Source organism: Amborella trichopoda, chromosome 5 (assembly GCF_054954075.1).
Source record: "Amborella trichopoda isolate Santa Cruz 75 chromosome 5, AtrichopodaSantaCruz75HAP2 v2.0, whole genome shotgun sequence".
NCBI lineage: Eukaryota > Viridiplantae > Streptophyta > Magnoliopsida > Amborellales > Amborellaceae > Amborella > Amborella trichopoda.
The window spans coordinates 7,248,739-7,272,997 of record NC_142340.1 but is presented as its reverse complement, the minus strand read 5'-3'; the positions used below and the strand labels follow the sequence as shown (position 1 = coordinate 7,272,997).

At 35.6% G+C, this 24,259-nt stretch overlaps 1 protein-coding gene across 11 annotated transcripts; it reads right to left on the bottom strand.

The window, feature by feature from the left end:
- Positions 1 to 7,258: 7,258 nt before the first annotated feature.
- On the bottom strand, positions 7,259 to 23,928 carry LOC18437182 (ABC transporter C family member 8). Of its 11 annotated transcripts, XR_016055823.1 has the most exons (14): positions 23,707 to 23,742; positions 23,001 to 23,099; positions 15,838 to 17,777; positions 14,492 to 14,812; positions 13,968 to 14,054; positions 13,276 to 13,675; positions 13,064 to 13,190; positions 12,755 to 12,919; positions 11,499 to 11,793; positions 10,896 to 11,110; positions 10,217 to 10,522; positions 9,509 to 9,572; positions 9,156 to 9,395; positions 7,259 to 7,953 (listed from the first exon to the last, which is right to left on the bottom strand). XR_016055823.1 is itself a non-coding variant. In XM_088867283.1 (13 exons), the coding sequence occupies exons 2-13, from the start codon at positions 23,056 to 23,058 to the stop codon at positions 7,847 to 7,849; spliced, it is 4,410 nt and encodes a 1,469-aa protein (XP_088723409.1). In that variant the 5' UTR covers positions 23,059 to 23,099; positions 23,707 to 23,742; the 3' UTR covers positions 7,259 to 7,846. The 11 variants fall into 11 exon arrangements, 8 of the variants coding, with proteins under 8 accessions (XP_088723409.1, XP_088723411.1, XP_088723412.1 ...); XR_016055824.1 differs by lacking the exon at positions 13,276 to 13,675; XM_088867283.1 differs by having other exon boundaries at positions 13,064 to 13,675.
- Positions 23,929 to 24,259: the final 331 nt, after the last annotated feature.

The following is a 24,259-nucleotide window of genomic DNA, read 5'->3' as shown; positions in this document are numbered from 1 at the left end:
GTTACCAGAAGAGCTTCCATCGAAATTGAGCTTTAAACTTCCAAGACAATGCGCATTCCAGATACATCTCAGTCTACTGCTAGAAATACCAGGAAGGAAAAGATTATTGAGATTAACCATGACATCTACCAGAGAGATACCCCATCCCTCTTTTGTAGTTGATAACCACGACCAAATAAAAAGTTTTATGATATGAATTAGTCTATCAAAAGAAATATAATTCTCATCAAAAGACCTTATATTTCTCTTTTTTCAAACCTCCCAAAGAATAACACGTTTTGCTCTCTTCTAAATTACATTACCCGTTTTAGGCAAATGAGGTAGAGCCAATTGCGAAACTATCCCCTCTATAGGTTGAGGAAGCACCATATTTATCCTTAAAACACCAAACAGCCAATGTCAAATTCTCACAGTAAATGGGTAATGGATAAATAGGTGAGCACTAGTTTCACCATCAGATTAACAAAAACATATCCATTTGGCATAACTTTTCCCCTATTAGTCAAGTTATCAACAATCAAAACTTTATTCCGTGTATCGAACCAAAAACTTGAACTTTGTGAGGAATTGGCCATTTCCAAATTTGAGCAATATGAGAACAATACTATCTCCAGTGGTCGTGAAAGAGAAGATTATAACACGATTTGACAAAAAAAACATTGTCACTTTCGATCTCCCATATTATCTCGTCCTTAGCATTCAACGAAATATAGGTATTGTCCAACTCCATCAATACACACTATTAGGATAATAATACATTATTCAAATAAAGATATCTATTATGTATTGTGTGAAGTGACATCACTCGTACAACTCATATAAATGTGACATTATCACTTGGGATGCAACACAATTATATGGGGCATTAATTCATTTTTAACAACTAATAAAATGATATTGCCCTCTTCTAAGAAGTAAAAAGTCTAATACTCAATAGATCTTCTTAAACTCAAAAGATCTTTGTATTGTATAGAGAATGTTGAATAGGTTAGAAAAATAAAAATAAAAAAATAACCCATGAGATGGAGTCGCCTAGAAAACCCAAAAAAAGAATGCTCCTATACATCCAAAATACGAAGGAAAAAGTACTTTTGATGCAAAAACCATGGTATAAAAAATTAATTCCACCCAATATCATGAAATTTAAAGCTTATGATTGTCCTACAAGACAAATTATTTTGCAAGTTGTTTCTTTTTATATTATAGTATCTTATGACTTAAATTATATATCTTTTTTTACATCCATAATTGTCGATGTTAAAATAATACAATTACATAATTTAATACGCAAAAACTGCTACTGCAAGATTTTGAGTTCAGCTCTACATTTTAAAGGACCCGGTTTCCATGCGAACAAGCCCGCATGTGTAGAAATACGAGCCTATTAATAAATCTATTTTTGAGATGGATTTTAAGACTTAATTTTTAAGGACATATAATATCTAACATGGAGATCTTGAATATGAAAAAATAAAATAAAAATTTAAAAATTAAAAATAATAATTCTAATAATAGGTCCTAATATTTTTGTATTATCACGGTCTATCCCTTGATCAGACGGTGATAGAACCTTTGACCATAGCTTTTCTATGGTTATATAATACAATCATGTACTGTACTGTGGCTTTCGTTGAAGAATCTTCTTAAATATCAAATCAGAAATTTGACATTTTTTGTGTAAATAAAACCATGTGAAGAATCACGTGAATGCATCAATATTTCAATATTATCAAAGCTTATAATTTGGCACCCCTGACCATTTCATTTCATCACCATGTAATATGAACAGGCTGTAATTTCCCTTGTGTTGATCAAGTATTAATAATTAAAAAAACATAAATTTGACTTTTTTTCTATAAGTTTTTGTTTCTAAGTTAATAGCTGCCAAACAAATCTTGAGTGGGAAAGGGCTCGGTCGTGGTGGCAGCATCCCTATATTTAATTATCACATTGTGGCTTCTAATCCTACTGATACCACTTAATACTTTCAAAAAGTTAATCCTAATCTATTTGAAAAAACAGATAGCAGCATGTCTTTCCACTGAATTACCCAAAAACAAATTCTCCAAAAAAAAAAAAAATCTTGAGTAGAATAATTACCTAGAGGAGAAGAAAGATGGAGGTTTCTTGGGAGGTTATTTGGCGAAGTAATAAAACTAACTAGATATAATTTTTTGAAAAGCAATATTCACAAAAAGAAATATTTAAAAAATAATCGACACCATAAAAGAAAATCATTAATTTAATGACTCATTACCCTAACATTTTAATACAAATATATCTTAAAAACGAGACTTTTTGGCATATGAGCACACAAGTTGGATTGCTTGAGGGGCCAATGCTTCTCAATTTGAAAATAATAATAATAATAATAATTCAAAATCCAATATTGTGATCCATAAGATATTTTTTGCAAACTCTTGTCTCCTGTTAATGGACAAAAAGTAGATTCACCGATAGGAAAATTGTGAAGGATATAAAAATTAGGAAAAATATCTTCATACCCTCAATTTTTAAGATTTTATTTCACAATAGACCCAAAGTTTTAAAAAATAGCTTGAAGCCTGTTTTTTTTTTAGCCAACCAAATCTAAAAAAACATACATTTTCTAAAAGTCATCATCCTAAACTTCTCTCTTTCTCTATCTCCCCACATGCTTTCTCTCTCCGTCTCTCCCATCTCTCTCCCCTCACTCTCTCTCCTGCTATTCTCTCTCTCCATGTTTTCTATCTCTCTCCTCCTTGTTCTCTTACCTCTCGTTCTCTCTCTCCATGTTTCCAATCTCTCTTCCCTCACTCTCTCCTCCATATTCTCTCTTCTCCTCCCATTCTCTCTCTTCATGTTTTCCATCTCTCTCTCCTCTCTCTCTCCTCCCAAATACACAGTAAACTCCCGTTTTCTCTCTCCATGTTTTCCATCTCTCTCTCATCTGGGTCACTCTCTCTATGTTTCCTATCTCTCCCCCTCACTCTTTCTCTTCCCTGTTCTCTCTCTCCTCCCGTTCTCTCTCTATGTTTTCCATCTCTCTCCCGTCTCTCTCGTCTCAAATACATAATATACAAAGAGACGCCCCAAGCTTTTTCACTCTCTCTCCTCCCATTCTCTCTATACATATTTCCTATCTCTCCCCCTCTCTCCTCCCTCCTTGCACCCCTTCTCTCTCGATATTTCCCATCTCTCTCCCCTCACTCTGTCCTCCCATTCTCGCTCTGCATGTTTTCCATCTCTCCCCTCTCTCCTCCCTTCCTGCACCCCTTCTCTCTCTCCATCTTTCCCATCTCTCTCCCCACATTCTCTCCTCCCATTCTTCCTCACTCTCCCTCCTATTCTCTCTCCATGTTTCCATCTTTCTCTCCCCCCATTCTCTCTCTCTCCATGTTTCCCGTCTCTCTCCCCTCTCTCTCCTCCCTCTCTCTCCATATTTCCCGTCTCTCTCCCCTCTCTCTCTCCTCTCAAATACACAGTATACATAAAGATGTCTTAGTCCTTCTTTCTCCCATATTTTCTCTCTCCATGTTTTCTATTTTTGCCCTCTATCTCCTTCCAAATACATCGTATACATAGAGACACCCCAATCTTTTTCTCTGGTGAGAAGATCCCACAATTCCCAGATTTGCCAACACCTCTCTCTCTAATTCATTTCCCATTTGTCCGCAGAGAGGGAGATTTTCCAAGATTCATCGCTCTTTCTCTGTCTTGTGAAAAAGAAAGCCAATTATCATATGAATTAAGACAAAAAGATTTCAACCCTTCTATCTCCCCTTCTCTCTGGTGGTAATTGGTAAATATTTCACTTATCTTGGGATATATAAGTGAAGAGAAAAAAATGATTGGGTTGGATTTCACATAGGTAAGAGGTTATCAATAAGAGAGAGAGAGAGAGGTGTTTGGAGAAATACAAGAGGAGAGAGAGTGTGAGATGCACGAAGAGAGAGAAAAAAATAAATTTCAGATATATAAGTGAAGAAAGAGAAAGATTGGGTTTAAAAAAAGCATGTCTTTCTCATATTTGTTTAGGTTAAAAAATTGGTTTAAAGTGATGGGGGGTTAGAAGATATCATTTAAAACATTAAGTTTATCAAGAAATAAAACTTAAAAATATAGAATATAGAGATACTTTCCCTAAAAATTAATATCTAAGAGTAATATCTTTTTCTTGAAATTCATAAAATCGTATTGCTTAAGCGCCATAAAAGACATGGGAACCTGAAAATTTGACTTTCCATAGATTATCCTTACTTTACTCAAGTACTTGACAAAACTAAAACCACCTTGGAATTTGTTACATTTTGAGAAGAATGAGCCTTAAGAAAAGGCCAAATTTTTTGGGACAATTTTGTTTTGTATCAAAACTTTGATCTCTAATAGATATAGTGTAAAATTAAAAAACGCATTCATGCTTTTTGGGGAATTTTTGTTTTTCAAGGATGGTGTAGTGTCCACATTATGAGATGGCATTGTGCTTTGTCACACGGCCCGGCCCTAAAAGAGTAGGCTTGGGGCCACAAACTATTGAGGGGCGGGTTAGCCGTGATGGCCTAGTTTGGCCCATCCTGGCTGTCTTTTTTTTTTTTTTTTTTTTTTTTTTTTTTTTTTTTTTTTTTTTTTTTTTGGGCCTAGCCTAGAGGGCCTAGGCCATCCTGATGGGGGCAAGGGCCAAGCTAGGGCAAAGGCTAGCCCAGGCCATTGCTACCCTTATATGATGTGGACAATTAAACGGTGCGCAAGAACTATTTAACTGGTAACACTAAAAGGAAAAAAAAATAGATGGCCATGATCAAATGCAGTATTTTAATTTTCACTTTTTTCTACTTTTTAGTATGAAACTTCGAAGGTATTCGTGCCATACTTTGACGTACGTAAAAATACAAAAAATAATAATTTGTAAAAAAATAAACTAACCAAATACTAATGCATGTTTTAAGGGTATTTTGGTATTTTCTTTTTCTAACTCTTTTTTTTTTTAGGGAAAGTATAGAGTGAGACCATTTGTCTTTGATACAAGATGGTCACATCAATATTGACCATTGGATGTGAAATTGGATGGGTGCAATTATTATTGACCAAGCTCAAACTTCAAAAAAAAAAAAAATTGAACTTTTTTTTGTGACATCCAATCTATCAAATTTCACATCAAATGGTTAAAGATTTTGAGTCCCAAAAATAGTGCATCTTGCAATACATTATCTAGACTATCCATTTTCAAGATTTTCATATGTTTATAGATCTACTTGATTATATATATATATATATATATATATATATATATATATATATATATATATATATATATATATATATATATATATATATATATATATATATATATATATACATACATATCTGGGAAAGCTTTCTATATTCTCCCTACAACACAGAAGTTCTATGTTCCCTTTATCCAAACGTCCATTTTTTAATAAAGGCTACGATTGCCCCAATCACAATGTCACGTCTTACACTGTTTTATTTTTAATTTTTTCTATAAACTATTTTGACACCAAATTTTGGACATTCATTCCTATATTAAACTCTCACTAACGAAAAATATAAAAAAAAATATTTTCAATAAAATAAAATGACCAAAATACTCCTAAAAGTTTCAAAGGGTATTTTGATAGTTATTTTTTATAGAAAAAATATTGTTAATATTTTTTATAGGTGCACCTCAATGAGAAGATGGCACGTACCAAATTTCATATTCAAAAGAATTGTATTAAAAAACTAAAAATAAAATACTTTGAGACGTCGGATCTACGATCAAACGGTGAGTGCTCTCTTGATAAAAAATGGACGGCTAGATGGCAGGGGTAACATTGAACTTCTATGTTGTAGAGGAAACATAGAAAGCTTTCACATCTATATATATATATATATATATATATATATATATAAAGGATTTTGAGTCCCAAAAATAATGCATCATGAAATACATTATCTAAACGGTCCATTTTCAAGATTTTCATATGTTCATAGATCTACTTGATTTTAACCATTTTTTGAGTTCGAAATTTTATAATTAGATACGAAAACAGATTTTGTGATAAACCTAATAATTTTCTTCACCAAAATTACATGTTATGATAGATTTTAGAAGTGTGGCTTAATTGAATTGTTTTAAGGTTGCAACCTTATGGAAACCACACCTATATATATATATATATATATATATATATATATATATATATATATATATATATATATATATATATATATATATATATATACTACAAACGCCTATAGACGAAAATGAACACTGATTTCGTCTACCCTCATCACTATCCAAACTTCATTGCATAGTCACAACTGTCTGGTAGTGTTTCAATTTTTGTTTCTTTTTTTACTAATAAGAATGATTTGAAATTTGGAGCGTGTGTACATCTTAGTGAGACACATCTAATAAAATATAAAACAAATAATTCGTAAAATATAAATTAACCAAAATACCTCAGAAAATTTTAACGAGTATTTTGATCAAATTATATTTTGTAAATTATATTTTTAATATTTTTATTAAGTACGTCTTACTAAGATGTACTCACGCTACAAATTTCAAATAATTTAAATTTGTAAAAAAAAAATTGAAAATTGAAACACTAACGAACAACTATGATCGTGCGATAAAATTTGAATGGTGATGAGAGTAGACAAAATTACTGTTTATTTTACCTATAAACGTTGGGAAGAGTTTTAAAAATATTGCTCAATTTTTTACTTATTGGTTTATTAGAAAAAAAAAAAAAAAACCTCATACTTTTCTAAACCTCCACTATACCTTTTTTTTTTTTTTACAATTTTTTTTTCAAAATAACCTTTACGGTAGTCATATGACCGTAAAAGCACCACGATACTTAAAATACCGTGATAACCACGTGATGCATCACTGTATTTTAACTTCCGTGATAGTCTTCTTCTTTGACAACCTTCTTCTTTTATTCTATTGTAAATGCGCTCATCCAAATAACAACAAAAAAAAAAATTTGTGGAGACAAGTAAGGGTGGCAACAAGTCGGGCATGAGTCAAACCGACTGGACCCTGACTCGGACCCAGACCCGAATGTAATCGAATCGAGGTTTTAGACGTAGACCTGACCCGTAAGGTCCAAAACCATACCCATAGCCAACGGGTCCCAATGGTTGGGTCCATTACCACCCTCACTATGAATATTTTTTGTTTTTGGCCCTTTCTTTACCATCATATTCCCAAATTATTGGCAACATAACAATCATCCACCATTTGCTTTCAAGCCATCTTATGTCATTTATAGCTAAAGATGATTATACCTTCTTATTGTATAAGATCCTCAATACGTTCAAACAAATAAAGCTTGAAATATTTTATCTCCAATAATTTACAGGCACCGATCGGATCCAACCGGACCCAAACTACAAGTTTTGGACCTGGACCCAACCTACCAAATTCAAATATTGGACCCATACTCAACCTTCAGCAGGTCCTAGTACAAGTCTTCCTCTATTGCCCAACCTAAACGGAAAGGGGGAGGGGGCGGGAGAGGGGTAGGGGGTTCAAAAACATTACGTTGCAGAAAGTATATAGTCAACTGATATCAAAATTTGGAGAAATAAAGGCGATGGTTCAAGGCCAGTGAAGCATGCCAAGTGCTATCTACATTATATCAACCCTGTAAATGCTAAACAAACCCATTCTTTCTATGAGACCCTGCGCTACCCTAATTTTACAATGCATTCCCGCGATGGCATGCATCAAACTTCCAAATGCACCTCTCTCCCTCTCTCTCCCTCACCAAACTTACACACTTCTCTCTCTCTCTCTCTCTCTCTCTCTCTCTCTCTCTCTCTCTCTCATGGTTCACATACTACTCTCTCTCTAATGGGTGGTTGTATTACAATTGGCCCAGTATTCAGCCACAAGCTTGGCAAAGGAAGAGTTGGTTTCCATGAGTCTTGACGGCTTATCATATTCCAAGAGCTTACCTGTCAACACAAGTCATGCAAAACTTAGTTATAAAAACCTGGGTTTATGTCGTCCTTATCAACCAAGCATAATAGTTTTATGCAGATAGAGAAACCATAAAATTTAAAATAAAAGAAAAAGGAAAATAACAAATCTACCCCAACTTATTTTGAAAAAAAAAAAAACATTTTTCTTGGGCTTGTTGACAGCTCTATTTCGTACATGATCGTACTTTTGAAAGCAAGCTCAAGGTTCCAAATTTCTGAAAATATTGGTAGGCTGTGTTGTGGGAAACTGGGGAAACCCTACCAATAATTCTACCTCCAATTTAGGAAGAGATATTTCAATCCAAAAATTTAAATGAATTTCCACTAAATTTGATCGAACCCGCATTTCCAGCTAAATTTAGACACTTTTGAGTATATTTCAAATGAATGACAGATTAAAGCTTTTTGTTACTGCCAAAATTTGACTCATTTTCATGCAAGAAATTCACCCCAAAAACTCTTAACAAATAAATCAATAAAATGCGTCCCTTGAATAGAATAGGGAGTGGCTATATTTGTGTAAGAACATTACTATGATGACCAAATTAATGTCATAAAAACTGGATGAGGCCCACCAATTCAACACAATATGCATCAAATTGGATGCTCAAGTAAAAATCAGTTTATTCTGAAAAACTAAGTAGATAACAAGTGAAAACTGGGGAACAGGCCAATCCAATTCAACCATGATCATACAGTTTTCATGAATGAACCATTTTGGGGTGACTATAGGACTTAGTACTGTTTCATAATTTGAGGTGCCCACTCTCCGAAGTAATATAATACATGGATGTTGTGAGTTCTAATAACTCATCTGACTGGCTAACATTTTTTGGGCGAAAGTGTGTGCTTACGCCTTGTGTATATATGTTTTTTGGTGACATGTTAATGGGGTAGGAATGGAACTCCTGATGCCAAAATGTGGCTCTGCCACCCTTAGCAAGCAGACCAAGGACCTATTCATTGGACTTTATAATGTGTTCTTTTACACTTGCATAGGTAAATTAACAAATTTTTATTTGCATTGAAGGGGAATGGTAGCTGCCATCCAAATCTTTGGTAAAGGTCAGAATACTTCACATAATTAAAAGCATGTTAAACCAATATTGATATGTATCTATCTATGTGTGTGTATGCCTGTGGAATATACAGGAAAAGAATACTAGAGAGCATACCATAAGAAAGAACCATGACGAGATCACTATCAGTGACAGTGGGGACCCTATGCGCCACTGTTATCACCGTACAGTTTGAGAATTCCTTTCTTATGACCTTTTGAAGAACAGCATCAGTGGCAGAATCAATGGATGCAGTTGCCTCATCAAGAACCAATATCCTATTCTTTCTTAGAAGGACCCTTCCAAGGCAGAAGAGCTGCCTCTGCCCTGCACTCCAATTCCCTCCTTCATCGCTCACTGTCAATATCAAAAGCAAAGGGCCCAAAGGGTAAATCTCAAGTTCAAGGTCCTAGCATTCTCTAGCTAAAAAGAAAAAAGAACCACATGATCCCATCGAAAAATTACCGTACCAGTTGAATCGAGCAAGTTTGGGAGGCCCTGGATGGTGGTCTTCAGTTGGCACTTCTCGATGGCCTGAAACAAATCATACCAGCAGAGTTATACATGATAAGTTCAACTATCTACAATTAAATACCAAATGAACACATCGTCCAATGTTGGTACACATAAATATATCCTGAAAAACTGAAAATCAGCCATATTTTGGTGCTGATTGTACTCACTCCTATAATATTATGAATTCAAATTCATCAGTTAAGACTGTACAGAAACACATCTTCTGAGTCGAGATCGTCCTTTCCAAAATAACACCTCTAAGGGTCTCCAGTGATTGTTGACTGGGGGGGGGGGTGTGTGTGCGCATGTGTTTTCAACCGTGGTGTGTTTGTGTGTCACCTTAGATATATGTGTAGAGTGAAAGAGCAGCTTGGAGAAGTATACAAGTTACATCACTCGGGCAATGCATAAGATTTTTAAATTTTAGCTTGGAGATTAAGATGTAAAGGCGAGTCTGACTTTGCAAGCTTGAGTCTGATCATGGTCTTGTACATCGAACCATCGAAGGTCTGTTTCTATTTATTTTATTAATATGCAACAGAATTGCATAAATATTATACGGAAAATTATCCTCTTCGATTTAATGAAACAGCTTGAATACGATGTTGAGATCTTTTTCCAGAACAGGATTGGTATCTAAGCCAGCAGTTCTTTAAACTCACCTCCCATATCTCATGGTCGCTGTATACGCCTAGAGGGTCCAAGTTACTCCTTATAGTACCCTTGAAAAGAGTTGGCTCTTGGGGTATAATGCTAAGCTTATTTCTTAGATCCCTAAGACCAATGGAGCAAACGTCCAGTCCATCTATAAGGATCTTCCCACTTGCCGGTTCAACCAGACGAAATAGGGCACTTATCAGCGTTGTTTTTCCGCTACCTGTTCTTCCAACCACTCCCACTCTTTTGCAAGCCTCAAATGCACATGTAATCCCTTTAAGAACTAGTGGAGAATCACGACGATACTTTATCTGTGAGAAAGTAGACAAATGAATACATAACACAATTATCATAAAATGGATAGCAAACATAGAAACATAATGGTGGTTCCGTGTCAAGATTTCCCATGGCTAGGCTGTTTACAAGTTTAAATCAGAAGTATTGTTTACTTAGCAAAGAAAGCTAGAAGATGGCAGAGAATATTAGTCACGTGTTAATGAGCGGCCATAAAAGGAATTTAAAAAAGAGAAACATTTACAATGTTTGCAAACTACTTTATCTTTGGCAAAGCGAGTCAGTAGACGAGAGTAAACAACAGCCAATGCACATGACAAGAATTTGAGAGAAACAAGATTTTGATTAGGAATGTGCTTAATACAGGACTTGGCAAAAGGTTTTCATCACCTTGAGGTCCTGGAAGTCTATCCTCCCTTTGGCAGGCCACGAATGTGGTGGCCTGTGATCATCTACAATTGCTGCTGGTTCAGAAGGAAGGTTCGTGAATTGCTTTAGACGCTCAACTGAGATGATATAGTTAGCGAGCGTGCATTGCCATCTAGTTAGGAAAGTTTGGCAAGTGTTCAGACTCAGTGAGTAAGAGAGAGAGAGGCCCACAAATCCTGTAAACACGAGCCCACCAACAGGTAATGGGTCCAAAATGAAAGCCAAAATAACGTATATACAAAAGTAAAATGAAAGCAAAAATGTAATTAGAAATCACTCCTAATTCACCACAAGAAGCATGAAAGGAGTTATAATAGATAGCTCTCTCTCTCTCTCTCTCTCTCTCTCTCTCTCTCTCATGCAAATGTAGAAACATATCACAGAGTAGAGAGCATACCAGGGGTTAGAAATCACTCCTAATTCACCACAAGAAGCATGAAAGGAGTTATAATAGATAGCTCTCTCTCTCTCTCTCTCCCTCTCCCCCTCTCTCTCTCTCTCTCTCTCTCTCTCTCTCTCTCTCTCATGCAAATGTAGAAACATATCACAGAGTAGAGAGCATACCAGGAGTTATGGAACCCTTCGGGAGTGAAACAAGGAGAATTGTGGCAGTGAATAAGGTGACAGTCTGTAGTAGTTCCACTCTTAAAAGCAACCACTCCATGACAGCATTTGTATAAAAGAAGACCCTTGCATCTGTATCTATAAGAATCAGATTTCGCTGGATGAACCTTTCCATGACTGAAAATGCTCTTATTGTAACCACACCCAAAGACGTCTCTGCTGCACAGTTCATAACAGGTGCCTTTGTTGTACCATTAAGCCTTACTAGTTCTCTTGCAGATGATAGGTAGTACCTCTTCATTAGCAAAAATAAAAAGCTTAGTATAGATTTTGCAAAATTAAAAAGCTTAGCTATGTACAAATAAAAATTTTCACTTCATCAACTAAGGACCAGTGTTTCCAAACTCGCCTCAGGCCAGGTACTCAGTCCTAGCCCGAGGCGAGTTACTCAGGTGAGTCCAAGCAACCAAGTACTGTACACGGCCAAAAATCCATGAAAAAAAAAGAAAAGAAAAAGATTACAAGTAAATAATCCCCAAAAAAAAAGGAAAATAAAAAATGGGGAATATAGCAAAAACAATCTCACCAAACTTTGCCAATAGAGATCCAAATCATATATAAACATTTAGTAAGGGAATCCCATATTTTTCTATATTTTTTGGGGTTATTTTTAAATATTTTTATGCACCCCGAGTTGTACATAAACTCGGGCCAATTCAGTTTCAGCCATAACTAGGCCAAGTCTCAAGTGAACTCAGCCAAGTCTTCAGTTGACTTGGCCTAGTCTTGAAACTATGCTGAAGACTGCCCAATAAGAAATCTCAAAATTAAGCTTTACCGAATTGACATATATGATAAATTGATTTTCCAAATATATACTAAGTAAATCCAAGTTAAATTGAGATTTAGATTGGGCAATAAGAAAACTCAAAATTCAACTTTCCCAAAAATAAGTTTCAAGCAACTAACAGCTTGATGATATTTTCATTCTGCTAGTGAGTTCAGGAATCAAACCAGCAAACCTAGGTATAATAAAATAAGCTCCAAACAATTTTTCTGTAATGTTAATCTTGCATTGGTTTGGTTTTCTCGATAGACGATGTTTATTCATCACTAATTCTATACCTATCTCACTTCCCCCCACACATTAATGCTTGGATGGCCATCGAAAATCCAAGATACCCGCTCACAAAAAGAAAAGAGGAAAATTAAGAGGGGGGGGGCGAGAGAGAGAGAGAGAGAGAGAGAGAGATTACTTGAAGATAGTATGTAAGTAACATGACGGGAATAGCCACGACCAGAACTTGCCATGTCACAATACACATTATGATAAGTACCGATATCAGCTCAAGCAAAGTGCACACAGAGAAACCAATGGCATATGGTATGTCAAAGTCTAGTAAGCTCATGTCCGAGGATGCCTGCAAAGTCAAGGAGATTATTTTTATGCAATTAATTATTTACTACGAAACTAGCCAGATTATCGATTAGATCACAAAATCAAAAGACATGCACACACGCTCACACACACAAAACAACAATTCACAAGGTCAGGGACTCCTTACCCGTGTTAATATCCTCCCAATAGGTGTGGAGTCAAAGAATAGCATGGGAGCTTTAAACACCGAGTCCATGAAACCAGAGAAAAAGGCCCTTGAGGCCCGTAATCCTAGATGTGTTGTGAACCAAGATCTGAAGTAAACAAAGACAATGCTCAAACTGGACAGCCCAGTGTATACTCCAATTAAAATTACATTTGTAATCTGGGGAAGAATACCAGCTACTGCCAGCCAGTAAGTGGCTATGGACTGTAATAGAAGAAAACCACTTTGAAGAAGTATAACAAGAAAAATAAGAATAGAACCCTTGGCAACTCTTATATAATATATATAAGGCTTCCACCCCACATCTCCAATCTCCTTCTCTTCTTCATTGGTCAGTTGGATAGTTGAGCATGCACTAGTTTTAATTTCCACTTCACTGTTTCCTCGTGAAGTTGGGAAGAAATTGGGTGGGTCCAATCCTTGCTTATGTGTTTCAAGCAAATCTTGTTTATTTGGATTTTCTAAGGCTGTCATGGCTTCTTGATGAGCATTTACAAGCAGTTCGAAAGCCATCCCTTTCCTCAGGAGATCATTGTAGCTTCCAGACTGTGTGATTCTTCCACCTTCCAAAACCTTATGGCAGTTTGAAAATCAATAAAGTATACTTGCAGAGCTTGGAATATAGTTACTAGTAAATGCAATTTTTTATATTCAAAGTTGACAAACTTAATAGTAAATCTAAGCCATGACATCATAACTAAGGAAAGTCTCAAACACAATAGTCAATTTTAACTGATGAAATTCTAGTCATAAATTATGGGATAGACTTGTTAATACTTAAATATTGCATTTTATTAAATTACCATAAGAAAACTCTTGAAAACATTTACTAGTAAAATTAGAGTGATAAGGAATGAAAGATTACCATAATTTCATCAACTTCTGCCAGGAACTCGACTTGGTGAGTCACGAGAATCACAGTTTTCTTTTCCAAGGCCTTTTTGACGCAATCCTGCAGTAGCTTATGTGACTCATACAAATACCACCACATGTAACAAATGAAAGAAGAGAAGATTGTACTCTATAATGCAATAACTCAAGAAGGCCCTAATCCATTGGGGGTAATCACCTTCAAATGAAATGATACAGTTATAGAGAGAGAGTGGAAATCACAATTGGTATCATGTTCTCCTTTGTTTTATCCCATTCTCTCCATAAGCATTTATCAATTCATTTGATGTTGATCACCCTAAAGGAATATGTCTATGAGTATATAGTTCATCTATTATGTTATATTTGACCGGTTTGATATGGCATGATCATTATTTGTACCTAATTGCAAAAGTTTTTTAATGAAAAGAAGCACATGTATGGATCATTATAAACCCAAAGACTCCACCAAATAAAAAATAAAGGAATACTTGTCGCTGAGGGAACTGGTTTTCTTACGTTGAAAAGGATCGCCGCAGTGTGGGCATCGACTGCACTGAAAGGATCATCAAGAAGGTAGATATCAGAATCGTTATACACTGCTCTGGCAAGCTGAATCCTTTGTTTCTGACCCCCACTCAAGTTGAGTCCTCTCTCTCCAATCTCTGTGAGGTCGCCATGATCAAAATTTTCAAGATCCTTATCCAAAGCACAGGCTCTTATGGCATTCTCATAACTGGTCTTATTCATTGGCTTCCCATAGAGTATATTATCGCGGATAGTCCCACTTTGTATCCAAGCTGTTTGAGCAACATAAGCAATAGATCCATAGACCTCAACCTACAATTTTACACAAAAAACACAGTCCGTAATTCAAGTCTATAGAGGGAAACAGCCAAATGGTCAATATAATATCAATTGGAGCTTATCATTTATTTTTACTGATAAGCTTATCAAAGATAATGAAAACCATTATGTATGGTTACCACACAGTGTTTTAAACCCGGATCAGTGGGGTGGATCATCCATCTAACAAATGTGTCAAACCGCCAGACTGCCAATCTAGATAGGTACGAATCGGCTATCCAGAAAAATACTAGAAAAAGTATAACAAAATAATAAAATAGGGTTTTTTTTTTTTTGGTGGGTGGGTTTGGTGGGGGGGAAGCAAACCAGTACTGATACTTCTCCCTAACCAGTTCGGTCCCTCCAATTCCTTATCAGGATTAGCAATTCCCGATCTGGATCAGTGGGATCTAAACCCTTGGCACCACATCATGCAAATGCTTAAGACTTTCCAGATGATTCCTTTACCCAGGCACAGTGATTATCCCAAGCTGCATGTGCATCGGGTTTATCTACCCATGGTGTCTTGTGGAGTTTGGGATTTTCTATCTTGCACCGGTCTAATGTTGAACTTAGAGAACATGTTCACATTTTTTGACAAGAAAGGCCATTTATAATGCATCATAGCACAATTTGAGTTAAAGCTACTCAAAGCACATGGATGTCAGCATCTATGTCCAAAAGGTAGAATGCACTTCCTAAATTCAGCATTAGAAGGGCTTAAACTATGGTACACGGACTCTTGAAGTTGGTAGCTTTTTTCCTCAAGTGAGTGACAAGAAATGAATCAGAATATCTATCCCATAAAAGCAAGTATATGGCTCTCAAATTGTTTAGCATCATTGAAAACAAATAGCAATGTATATTACTTGAGAAACTATCCCCACAAGATATGCTAGGATTGCCAACCAAATAAATGATTTGACAAATAAACACTGTATACCATTGCATAAAACTTTATTCATGAACAACATATTGCTTATAAAGAAAAACCAAAGGAAAAGTTTTTAAAGGCTTACCACTCCAGCTATCTTGGGTATTTCTCCAAGTATTGCATATAGAAGTGCAGACTTCCCGGCACCAACAGATCCACAAACAGCAATCTTCTGCCCTCTCATGACCTCAAAATTAATGCCTTTTAATGTAGGATTAGCAGCCTCTGGATCCCAACTAAAAATTCCCCCTTGTATCTTCAAATGGTAGTTAGAACTCTGAACTGGGTGCCCCCTAACACCCACTACTCTAAGTTCATCATCTAGTAAGAAGCGGTTGAGTCGATCCAATGAGACCTTAACTTGAATTAAGAGAGAAAAAGACTCGGGAAGCATTCTCAAGGGCTCCGACATAATCCTAACAGTTGCTAAAACAGTGAAAATAGTGCTAACATTCAATGGCGCTGACCCCAGTAAAACACAGCCTGTAAATACCACAGCTGAAACAAGCATAGGCACCATCCAATACAAAATAACGCCAAAAGTTTTCTTGATTTGAGCTGAAGCCAACCACTTGAATTCTTCACCCCTTAGAGACTCAATTAGGCCCCTGAACTTATCCTCCCAAGCTTGCAATTTGATTATTTTCATGTTGTTTAAGACCTCAGAAGTGGCTCTCAACCTTTCATCTTGGGCTTGCATGAAGTGGGATTGGCAGTTTTTGAGTATCTTAGCAATGGGTATGTTTAGTAGAGAAAGAATGAAGATTGGAACCAAGCCAGGAAGTGCCCCCCAACCCACAGTTTGAAAGAGAATCAACAATGCAAAGAACAGTTGGAGAAGTGAACTCCAAGCCATGTGGAACCACCATGGAAATTCACCAAGTCTATAAGCATCCACTGAAATATAATTCACTACTTCCCCTGTTGAATGTCTCCTCCTACCCAAGCTAGAGAGCTTAAGCTGTTTTCGGAGAACAGCAGCCATTAAAGCTGATCTCATCCTCATACCCACCCTTCTCGAATTGAAAAACCAATGTCTTTGCGAAAGAGACTCAACCAATTTCACCAAAACTAGGCCTCCTACTAAGTAGTACTTGTCATAAGGATGATGCTTCTCTTCACTCATGAATTCCACAAAGGCATAGAGTAAGAGGGGCGAAGCTGAAGTAGTGGTGGCTCGAAGAAAGGCATAGAATCCAATTACCAACATCTCTCTAGTATAACAGGTAGCTAACACTCTGAAGACTGAATTCTCGGTGTTTTTCCCTTTCTTATGAGACTCCCATGACTTAGCAAAGGCCTCATATGCTAGAATAGCTTCATCTTCTGATTCTAGAGGGGGAACATCTTCAAGAGCTAAAGGTTTCGAGTAGCCTAAACGTAGCAGAGGATCGACCCAAGAAAATGTTAGCCAGCTTAAAAAGCCAATTCCACCACTTGGGTTTGTTTCTTTTTGGTCATTTTTGCTCAGTAGAGATTGTGATAAGCTCTGGTCTACTGTTTTATGAGAGAGAAAGTGCCTGATGAGCTTCGAAGCACAAATGAGAATCAAAAAGTTTATAGGCCACGAAACCAATTCCAAGACTGGAATTCTCTGTCTTTTCGCCAAGAGCATCAGGTTTAGAGCCGAAACAAGAAGAGAGAAACAGACCCACCAAACCAAACTCAGAATTCTCGCCCATTTAAGCCTCTGAATGCAGAGAGAGAGTGCTAAAACCACCCAAACCAATCCTCTCAATAATAAAACAACCCAATTCAAATTCATGGGTGCATTGTTTTTCCATACCAAAGGCCATAACGCGAAGACAAAATAAGCAATGGCTATAATAGAGCATAGTGCTGAAACCACTACGAAGAAGGGAGATTTGGGTACATCCCCATGGATTGATCGCCTTTGAAAAATTGAAAACAACCAAATTAGAGAGAGAACAGTGACAAACAAGAGATTTATACCATCTGTTACACCTCTGTAAATACAGGTTGAACCAGTATCTAGTTCGACGGCACATTTCCATGAAAGCTCACCTGAAAATTTCAGAATAAATAGAAAAGCAAGTTATGCAAAGATCGAAACAAGGCAAAGATAAAACAGAGCAGATATTCATCGAGAGCAGGCATATCAAACGAAATTGAGGGAGACAAAAATTAAGATTGTGTCAATAAGGGATTGATAAAATAAAGAAAACGCCGGATCAAATGAGCACTCCAAAACTTGTAAAGAGAGAGAAGGCGGTGGGAAAGAGTTAGAAGGGATTAAATCAATGAAAATCAGATAACAAACACATGCTCTGAGTGAGAGAGAGAGAGAGTGAGAGAGAGAGTATTGATTGAACGACTAAAATGCAGAAAAGAATACATTACCAAACTGCAAGACAAGTGACCCAACACAGGCAAAGAGAGAGACCCCAACTGTATGGTTTTCAAAATTTTAAACTCCAGGAAATATCAGCATAGATAATTGCTTATTATGGTCCACATGACATAAAAGAGAGAGAGAGAGAGGCCACATGTGGGACCTATCTGATGGAAGAAAAACCAAGTTTTCTAAAAGGGTGAGGTTTGGAAATGGGCGCACCTCCACACTAAGTCATAAAATGCAATTTTGGTGTCTAAAACTTTTAGGACAGCCATAGAATCTATTTTCATCTTTAATTATAAAATTTTAAACTAAAAAATGATTTAAATCAAGTAAATTCAATGTTATCGTATTCTCTTCACTTCAGCCAAACAGGCCAAAGTCTTTGGATTTTTGGCATAGACCAAAAGCGAAGTGAAGCTCCAATGCATCGGCCTCAGTATGATTCGGCCTATTCAGCTGAAGCACATAATTGTCTTTTAAGAAGACTTCTGTTTGCTTTGGTCTGATTGGCCTCTTCAGCCCAAGCACAAAATTGTCTTCTTTTTTTTTTATTTTCGTTGAATTTTTTATTTTTAAAATTTATTATTTTAATATATTTTATATACTTTATTTATATTAAAAAATTTAAAAATTTTGAGGTCTTCCTCGGAATTGATCAAAGTACCAAATTACTTTATTTCTCTGACTAGCTCCAAAGCGAATCTGACAACACACCCATAAATGCATGAAAATCTTGAAAATGGATAGTCCAGATAATGTATTGCAAGATACACTATTTTTAATACTTGAAATCATTTTCTTTTTTTCCATATCCATACATGTTTATAACGAGCTGATCAATTCAATAGTTTTCCAGCTGTAAAACCGCATTTTCCTATGATTTTTGAGATGCACCTTAATTCAACAAGTCAAGGTATCAACCTTGTATAACTTTTTCCTTTAAAAAGAGACAGAAAGAGAGATTTTCTTAAAAAGGTATTTTGGTCCATAAAAAGTCAACTTTTTGCTTCTTTTTTTTTTTTCTTTTTTATGGGTGGGGGTGTGGATACAAAAATATAAAGTGTTGGGGTTACTAGTGTGTATCAAAATCATTGGAGGTGGGGGAAGGCACATGCATTCCTAAAAGTAGAAGAAAAAAATTGAAATTCAAGTTTTCTAACACTTAGATCTCACACTCTAAAAATTGGATGGTTCTCTTCACTCTTGAGACATTATTTTTTTTTTCACGGGCGCAGAAGGTGCAATTCGGATAAATTTTTTTTGTTGAGGTTAGTTAATCTATGGGTTGAACATGTTATATCTCCAAAGCTTGGGGTCCTAAAATTATTCCAAGGTGAGTAGATGGACAGTATTACCCCCAAGGGAGTATAATATCCTTTGGCCATGGTTTTTATATTGAATCATTGCATATACACATCAGTCATTTATTGTCCAACATCATCGTCCTCTAAGATGGATGCTGGTGATGGATGGCAGTTTAGATGTATGTCCGCTAATTTACAAGGGTACTACAATTAATCTCCACCATCCATCCTTCATAATGGACGTCAAATGACCCTCTAGTAGATCTACCAACTGTACAGCATATGGTAGATGATGCGAAATCCTGATTATGGATCCTATGATGGGTGTACGATGTGGAATACTGTACTCTAGATGCAAAAATAAGAATTTCGTTAACAGGAAGCAAGCGCCTAGAAACGATATAACCCATAAGAAAAGATATAACCCATAAAGAAATCACATGTGATCCTTTGGGATCACGTGACCTGTAATTTGATCCTTTTTTTACTCCAGAGGTGCTGACTAGTGCAAATGATTCACTAGTTATGAAAAAGGGTGAGGTTTTTATGAGTCATCTCCCCCTTCTCAAATCCATTTTAAAGATAGATTTTTTAACTAGTTTTTCATAAATTCATCATCTAGCCAAGGTGATCATCAATATGAAAAGAAAAATAAAATTTTTAAATTAAAAATATATTTTTGCCATAGTTTTGACAACTGTCCATACATTACTTATGTACTTATGTTGCACAACGTCGATCTTTAGGATGGACGTTTGCCAATGAGCGGGCTCTTACGCCTTCTAAACGGCTGACCCACACTATACTTTTCCTTATAAAAATATTACAATCAGGAAAATTGTTTCATGAGTCAGGGGACACATTTCTACACAGGCGTCCCCTGAGGTAAAATGCAATAAAAGCAACTGAAATTAACGTCTCAATCTTTTGTTTATAAAATTATTATTTTTTATTTTTAAATTTTATTTATTTTTCATATTCATGATCTCCATATTAGAGAATATATGTCCCTAAAAATTGGGTCAAAAAATCCATTGCATAAATAGATTTTTAAGAGAGGACTCATTTCTACATGATCTCATAATAATCATGTCTTTGCAATCATGATGTTCATTAATGGAGAAATTTATGTTGGGACCAAAAAAAAGATACACTATAATTGCATGGTCCTAAAGATTTAAAACAATGGAATAGTGACCTGGATCGGCCATCCAAAAAAAGTGATCTAGTTCGACGGATCGGTGGTTAGGATCAACGATCCACCAAAGTGTACCACCCATAAGAAATTAAAAAAATAAAAAATTAAAAATAAATGTGAGACGAGTTCTGGCTGATTCTCTGAACCAACCAATTCATAGAGGGAAGCAACCAGTTCCCAATATGTTATAAGAACTAGGATGACCTAACTGATTCTCAATCTGGATCAGTTGGTTTCGATCTAGACTTTTTTTAAAAAAACCTTGGTTCATATTTCATGGCTAGATTTCTTTTTTTTTTCCTTTTCTGGGTATTCCCATTCTACCTTCTGGAACTGGCCCCCCAAAAAAATAAAAAAATGTGTAGGGTGATTTTGAGGGCTTTAAAAGTCTAAACTTTGAACCTCCCGGAACACAAAAAAATGATGTATTTAGGCGATTTGAGATTCCAACTATCAAACGAACTAAAATAGAAATGAAGAATACCAAGTGTTTTAGAAACATGAAACTCTTAACTTCCAAACCACCCAAATCCCTTTGTTTTTTAGTTTTATCAAATTATATATAAGAGATAAAATATTCAACATTTTACACATATGTAACTATTCTTACTCTTGATCACATGTCTTTTGATGGGTATCAAACAAATGGGTTAAATGCTAAATAGTTCATATCTCATGAACGATGCTAAATATTTCCTTATTTTTCATATGGAAAAGTTTATATAAAGTGTCAACCTTATACTATAAGAGTAAGATGCACTCTAAAAACCCCATTAGAGTAAGGTGCACCTAAAAAGCCTACTAGAGAAGAAACCCTCAAATCCATCATCACGACCTCCATATTCTTGGACATGAAAAAAGTGGATCTCTAGTCCTAAACATAGTTCATCTTCTAGCACATTATCTGGACCATTCATTTTTAAAAGTGGATCTCTAGTCCTAAACATAGTTCATCTTCTAGCACATTATCTGGACCATTCATTTTTTAAATTTTTCAAATGTTTTTAGATGTGCTTGATCATTACCATTTGAAACTTTTAATTTTATAATTACTAGGGAAGGCACATGACAAATGGAGAGAGGAGAAATGTAATGCATCATTTTACTGTGGGTGAGGTTTGTACAAGGTACCCTTTTAAGGTTATACGGTAGAAGTAATGTGCATCTCTAAATTTTATTGGAGACATATTTACTTGGTTAAAAATTTTGTAATTACACGATAATCGATTTTTATTCTTATTTATAAAATAAAAAATTAAAAAGCGAATTGAACATATCTATAAACACTAAAAAAAATCTTGAAATAGACTTCCCAAATAATTTGTTGCAAAATATAATATTTTTAAAACTTAAAATTATTTTTTATTTATTATTATCAATAAAGCACAATGATCAAATTAAAAGGTTTTCAAACATCGAAACACTATTTTATATCACTATTTTATAAAAGAATATTGGGGTGCATCTTGCTTGCTTTAATAGTATAAGGTAAGGTGGACAAACCTTACATCGTAGAGACACGAGAGAGAGAGAGAGTGTCTTTAAAGGGTAAAAGCACAAAAAGTTTATATAAGATTGCAACCTTAAACCGTAGAATTACGGTATGCACCTCAAAAATCTATCGTAAAATATTGTTTTAATATTGAAAAATCATCTTGATATTGAGATGTATGAATATCAAAAGAAAAACGATTTGGTGCCATAAAAAATATTGTTTTAATATTGAAAAACTCTCCAATTGATCATCTTGATATTGAGATGTATGAATATCAAAAGAAAAACGATTTGGTGCCATAAAAAATAGTGCATTTTGTAACACATTATCTAGACCGTCCATGTTCAAGATTTTTATATATTTCTAGATCTCCTTGATTTTAACCATTTTTGAAGTTTAAAATTTTATAATTAGATATGAAAATAGATTTTAAGACAATCCTAATCCTTTTTACACCAACATTACACATTATAATAAAATTTGAAGATGCGCTTTAATTGGATTGTTTAAGGTTGCAACCTTATATAGAAATCACACCCAAAAGGATTTTTTTAAGGAAAAGTGTTTCTACCCTTTTGTGAACTCTCTCTCTCTCTCTCTCTAAACCGTCGTTTTCTGAAAAACAGTGGTGTAGAGAAATAGCAGAACCTCAATGCAGAAACATTAACTCACACACAAACACAAACAAAACACAGATGTGTGGCATTTCTAAAGAGAGAGAAAGATTAATCGTGGGTAAAAACATTTTGAATGGAATGTCCTAAAAAGAGGATCAAAATTATTCTACATAATTAAGTTTCAATAAATATGAAACAGCTATCAAACAAGTTGCACATAAAGGATCAACACAACAAAAAAAATTTAATGCAAAAGTTATAAGAAAAAATTTCACCACAGAAGCAGCAGGAAACAGGCCAAGAATCCAAATCCAAAAACCTCTCATAGAGCATCAGAAATCGGAAGAAATAACATGCACAGAAGAACTAACTGCCTGCAGGAGAGAGAGAAGGAAGAAACCAAGAGTGAACTTTGTGTCAGAGAGAAAGAGAGAGAGGCACTAGAAACATGACCCAACCTCTTTGGGCAGGTCTATCACAGAGAACGAGAGAGAGAGACAGAAGGAAGAAACCATGACTGAACTTCATGTCAGAGAGAGAGAGAGGCACCAGATACATGACCCAACCTCTTTGGCAGGTGTATCAGAGAGAAAGAGAGAGAGAGAAGGAAGAAACCATGACTGAACTTCATATCAGAGAAAAAGAGGCACCAGATACATGACCCAGCGTCTTTGGCAGGTGTATCAGAGAGAAAGATACTGAAAGAGAGAGCGATAAAGAGAGGGAGGCACAGGAAAAAGAGAGAGAGAGGGAGGCACAGGAAACAAGATCAAACGTTGTTGGCTGAATGCATGAGAGAGAGAGGCACATAAATCAATACGCATGTACACTCCCAACAAAACTTAAACAATCAGAACAAAACTTGAACAATCACAGAAGCTCCATCCAAAAAATAACTGAAAATCAGAACAACCTTTGAAGAACATCATTAAAAATCACAGAAACAAAATAGAGAGAGAAAGAGTTACAGAGAGAGAGTACCTTGGACTTGGAGATTGCAGACGAGGGCCATATTCCGAGGTAGTGTGAAGCGAAATACGTGGGCGAGTATAAATAGCCATGCGGCAGCTGGATGCCATGTCCAGTCAAATCATAATCACAGGCTTTTGGCGACCTTCCTTCCTCTTTTACACGGGTGCGGTTTGTACATAGCCGAGGCACTAACAATCCAATTAGAGCCTACCTTACCTTTAATAGTATCGGCTGTCATAAACAATCAAATTAGAGCCTACCTTACCTTTAATACTATCGGCTCCCTAGTGAGTCAAATGATGAAAATACAATTGGTTGTTCAATGTTATCAACATAAAATATGCATTTAAATTGAAATACTGAACAATTGGGATATTTTTATAATTCGGAAGTTTTATGTTACTGACCTTGAATAATGAGGGGTATCTGTAGTATTTTCTCAGGAGAATTACCAAAATACTCTTAATTTTTCTAATTCCCAATCTTACATAAGAGGAATTTGGTCATTTCTATTATTTTTTGATAGGTCCACATGACATAAAAGAGAGAGAGAGAGAGGCCA

Bases quoted from the DNA above. Each gene is read 5' to 3' on its own strand.
- LOC18437182 (XM_088867283.1), bottom strand. From the start codon at position 23,058: ATGCTCTATGAGAGGTTTTTGGATTTGGATTCTTGGCCTGTTTCCTGC. The intron at 14,055-14,491 runs GTAAGAAAACCA...AAGCTACTGCAG, and splicing joins CTGCGGCGATCCTTTTCAAC to GATTGCGTCAAAAAGGCCTT. The intron at 13,676-13,967 runs GTAATCTTTCAT...AACTGCCATAAG, and splicing joins CAGAAGTTGATGAAATTATG to GTTTTGGAAGGTGGAAGAAT.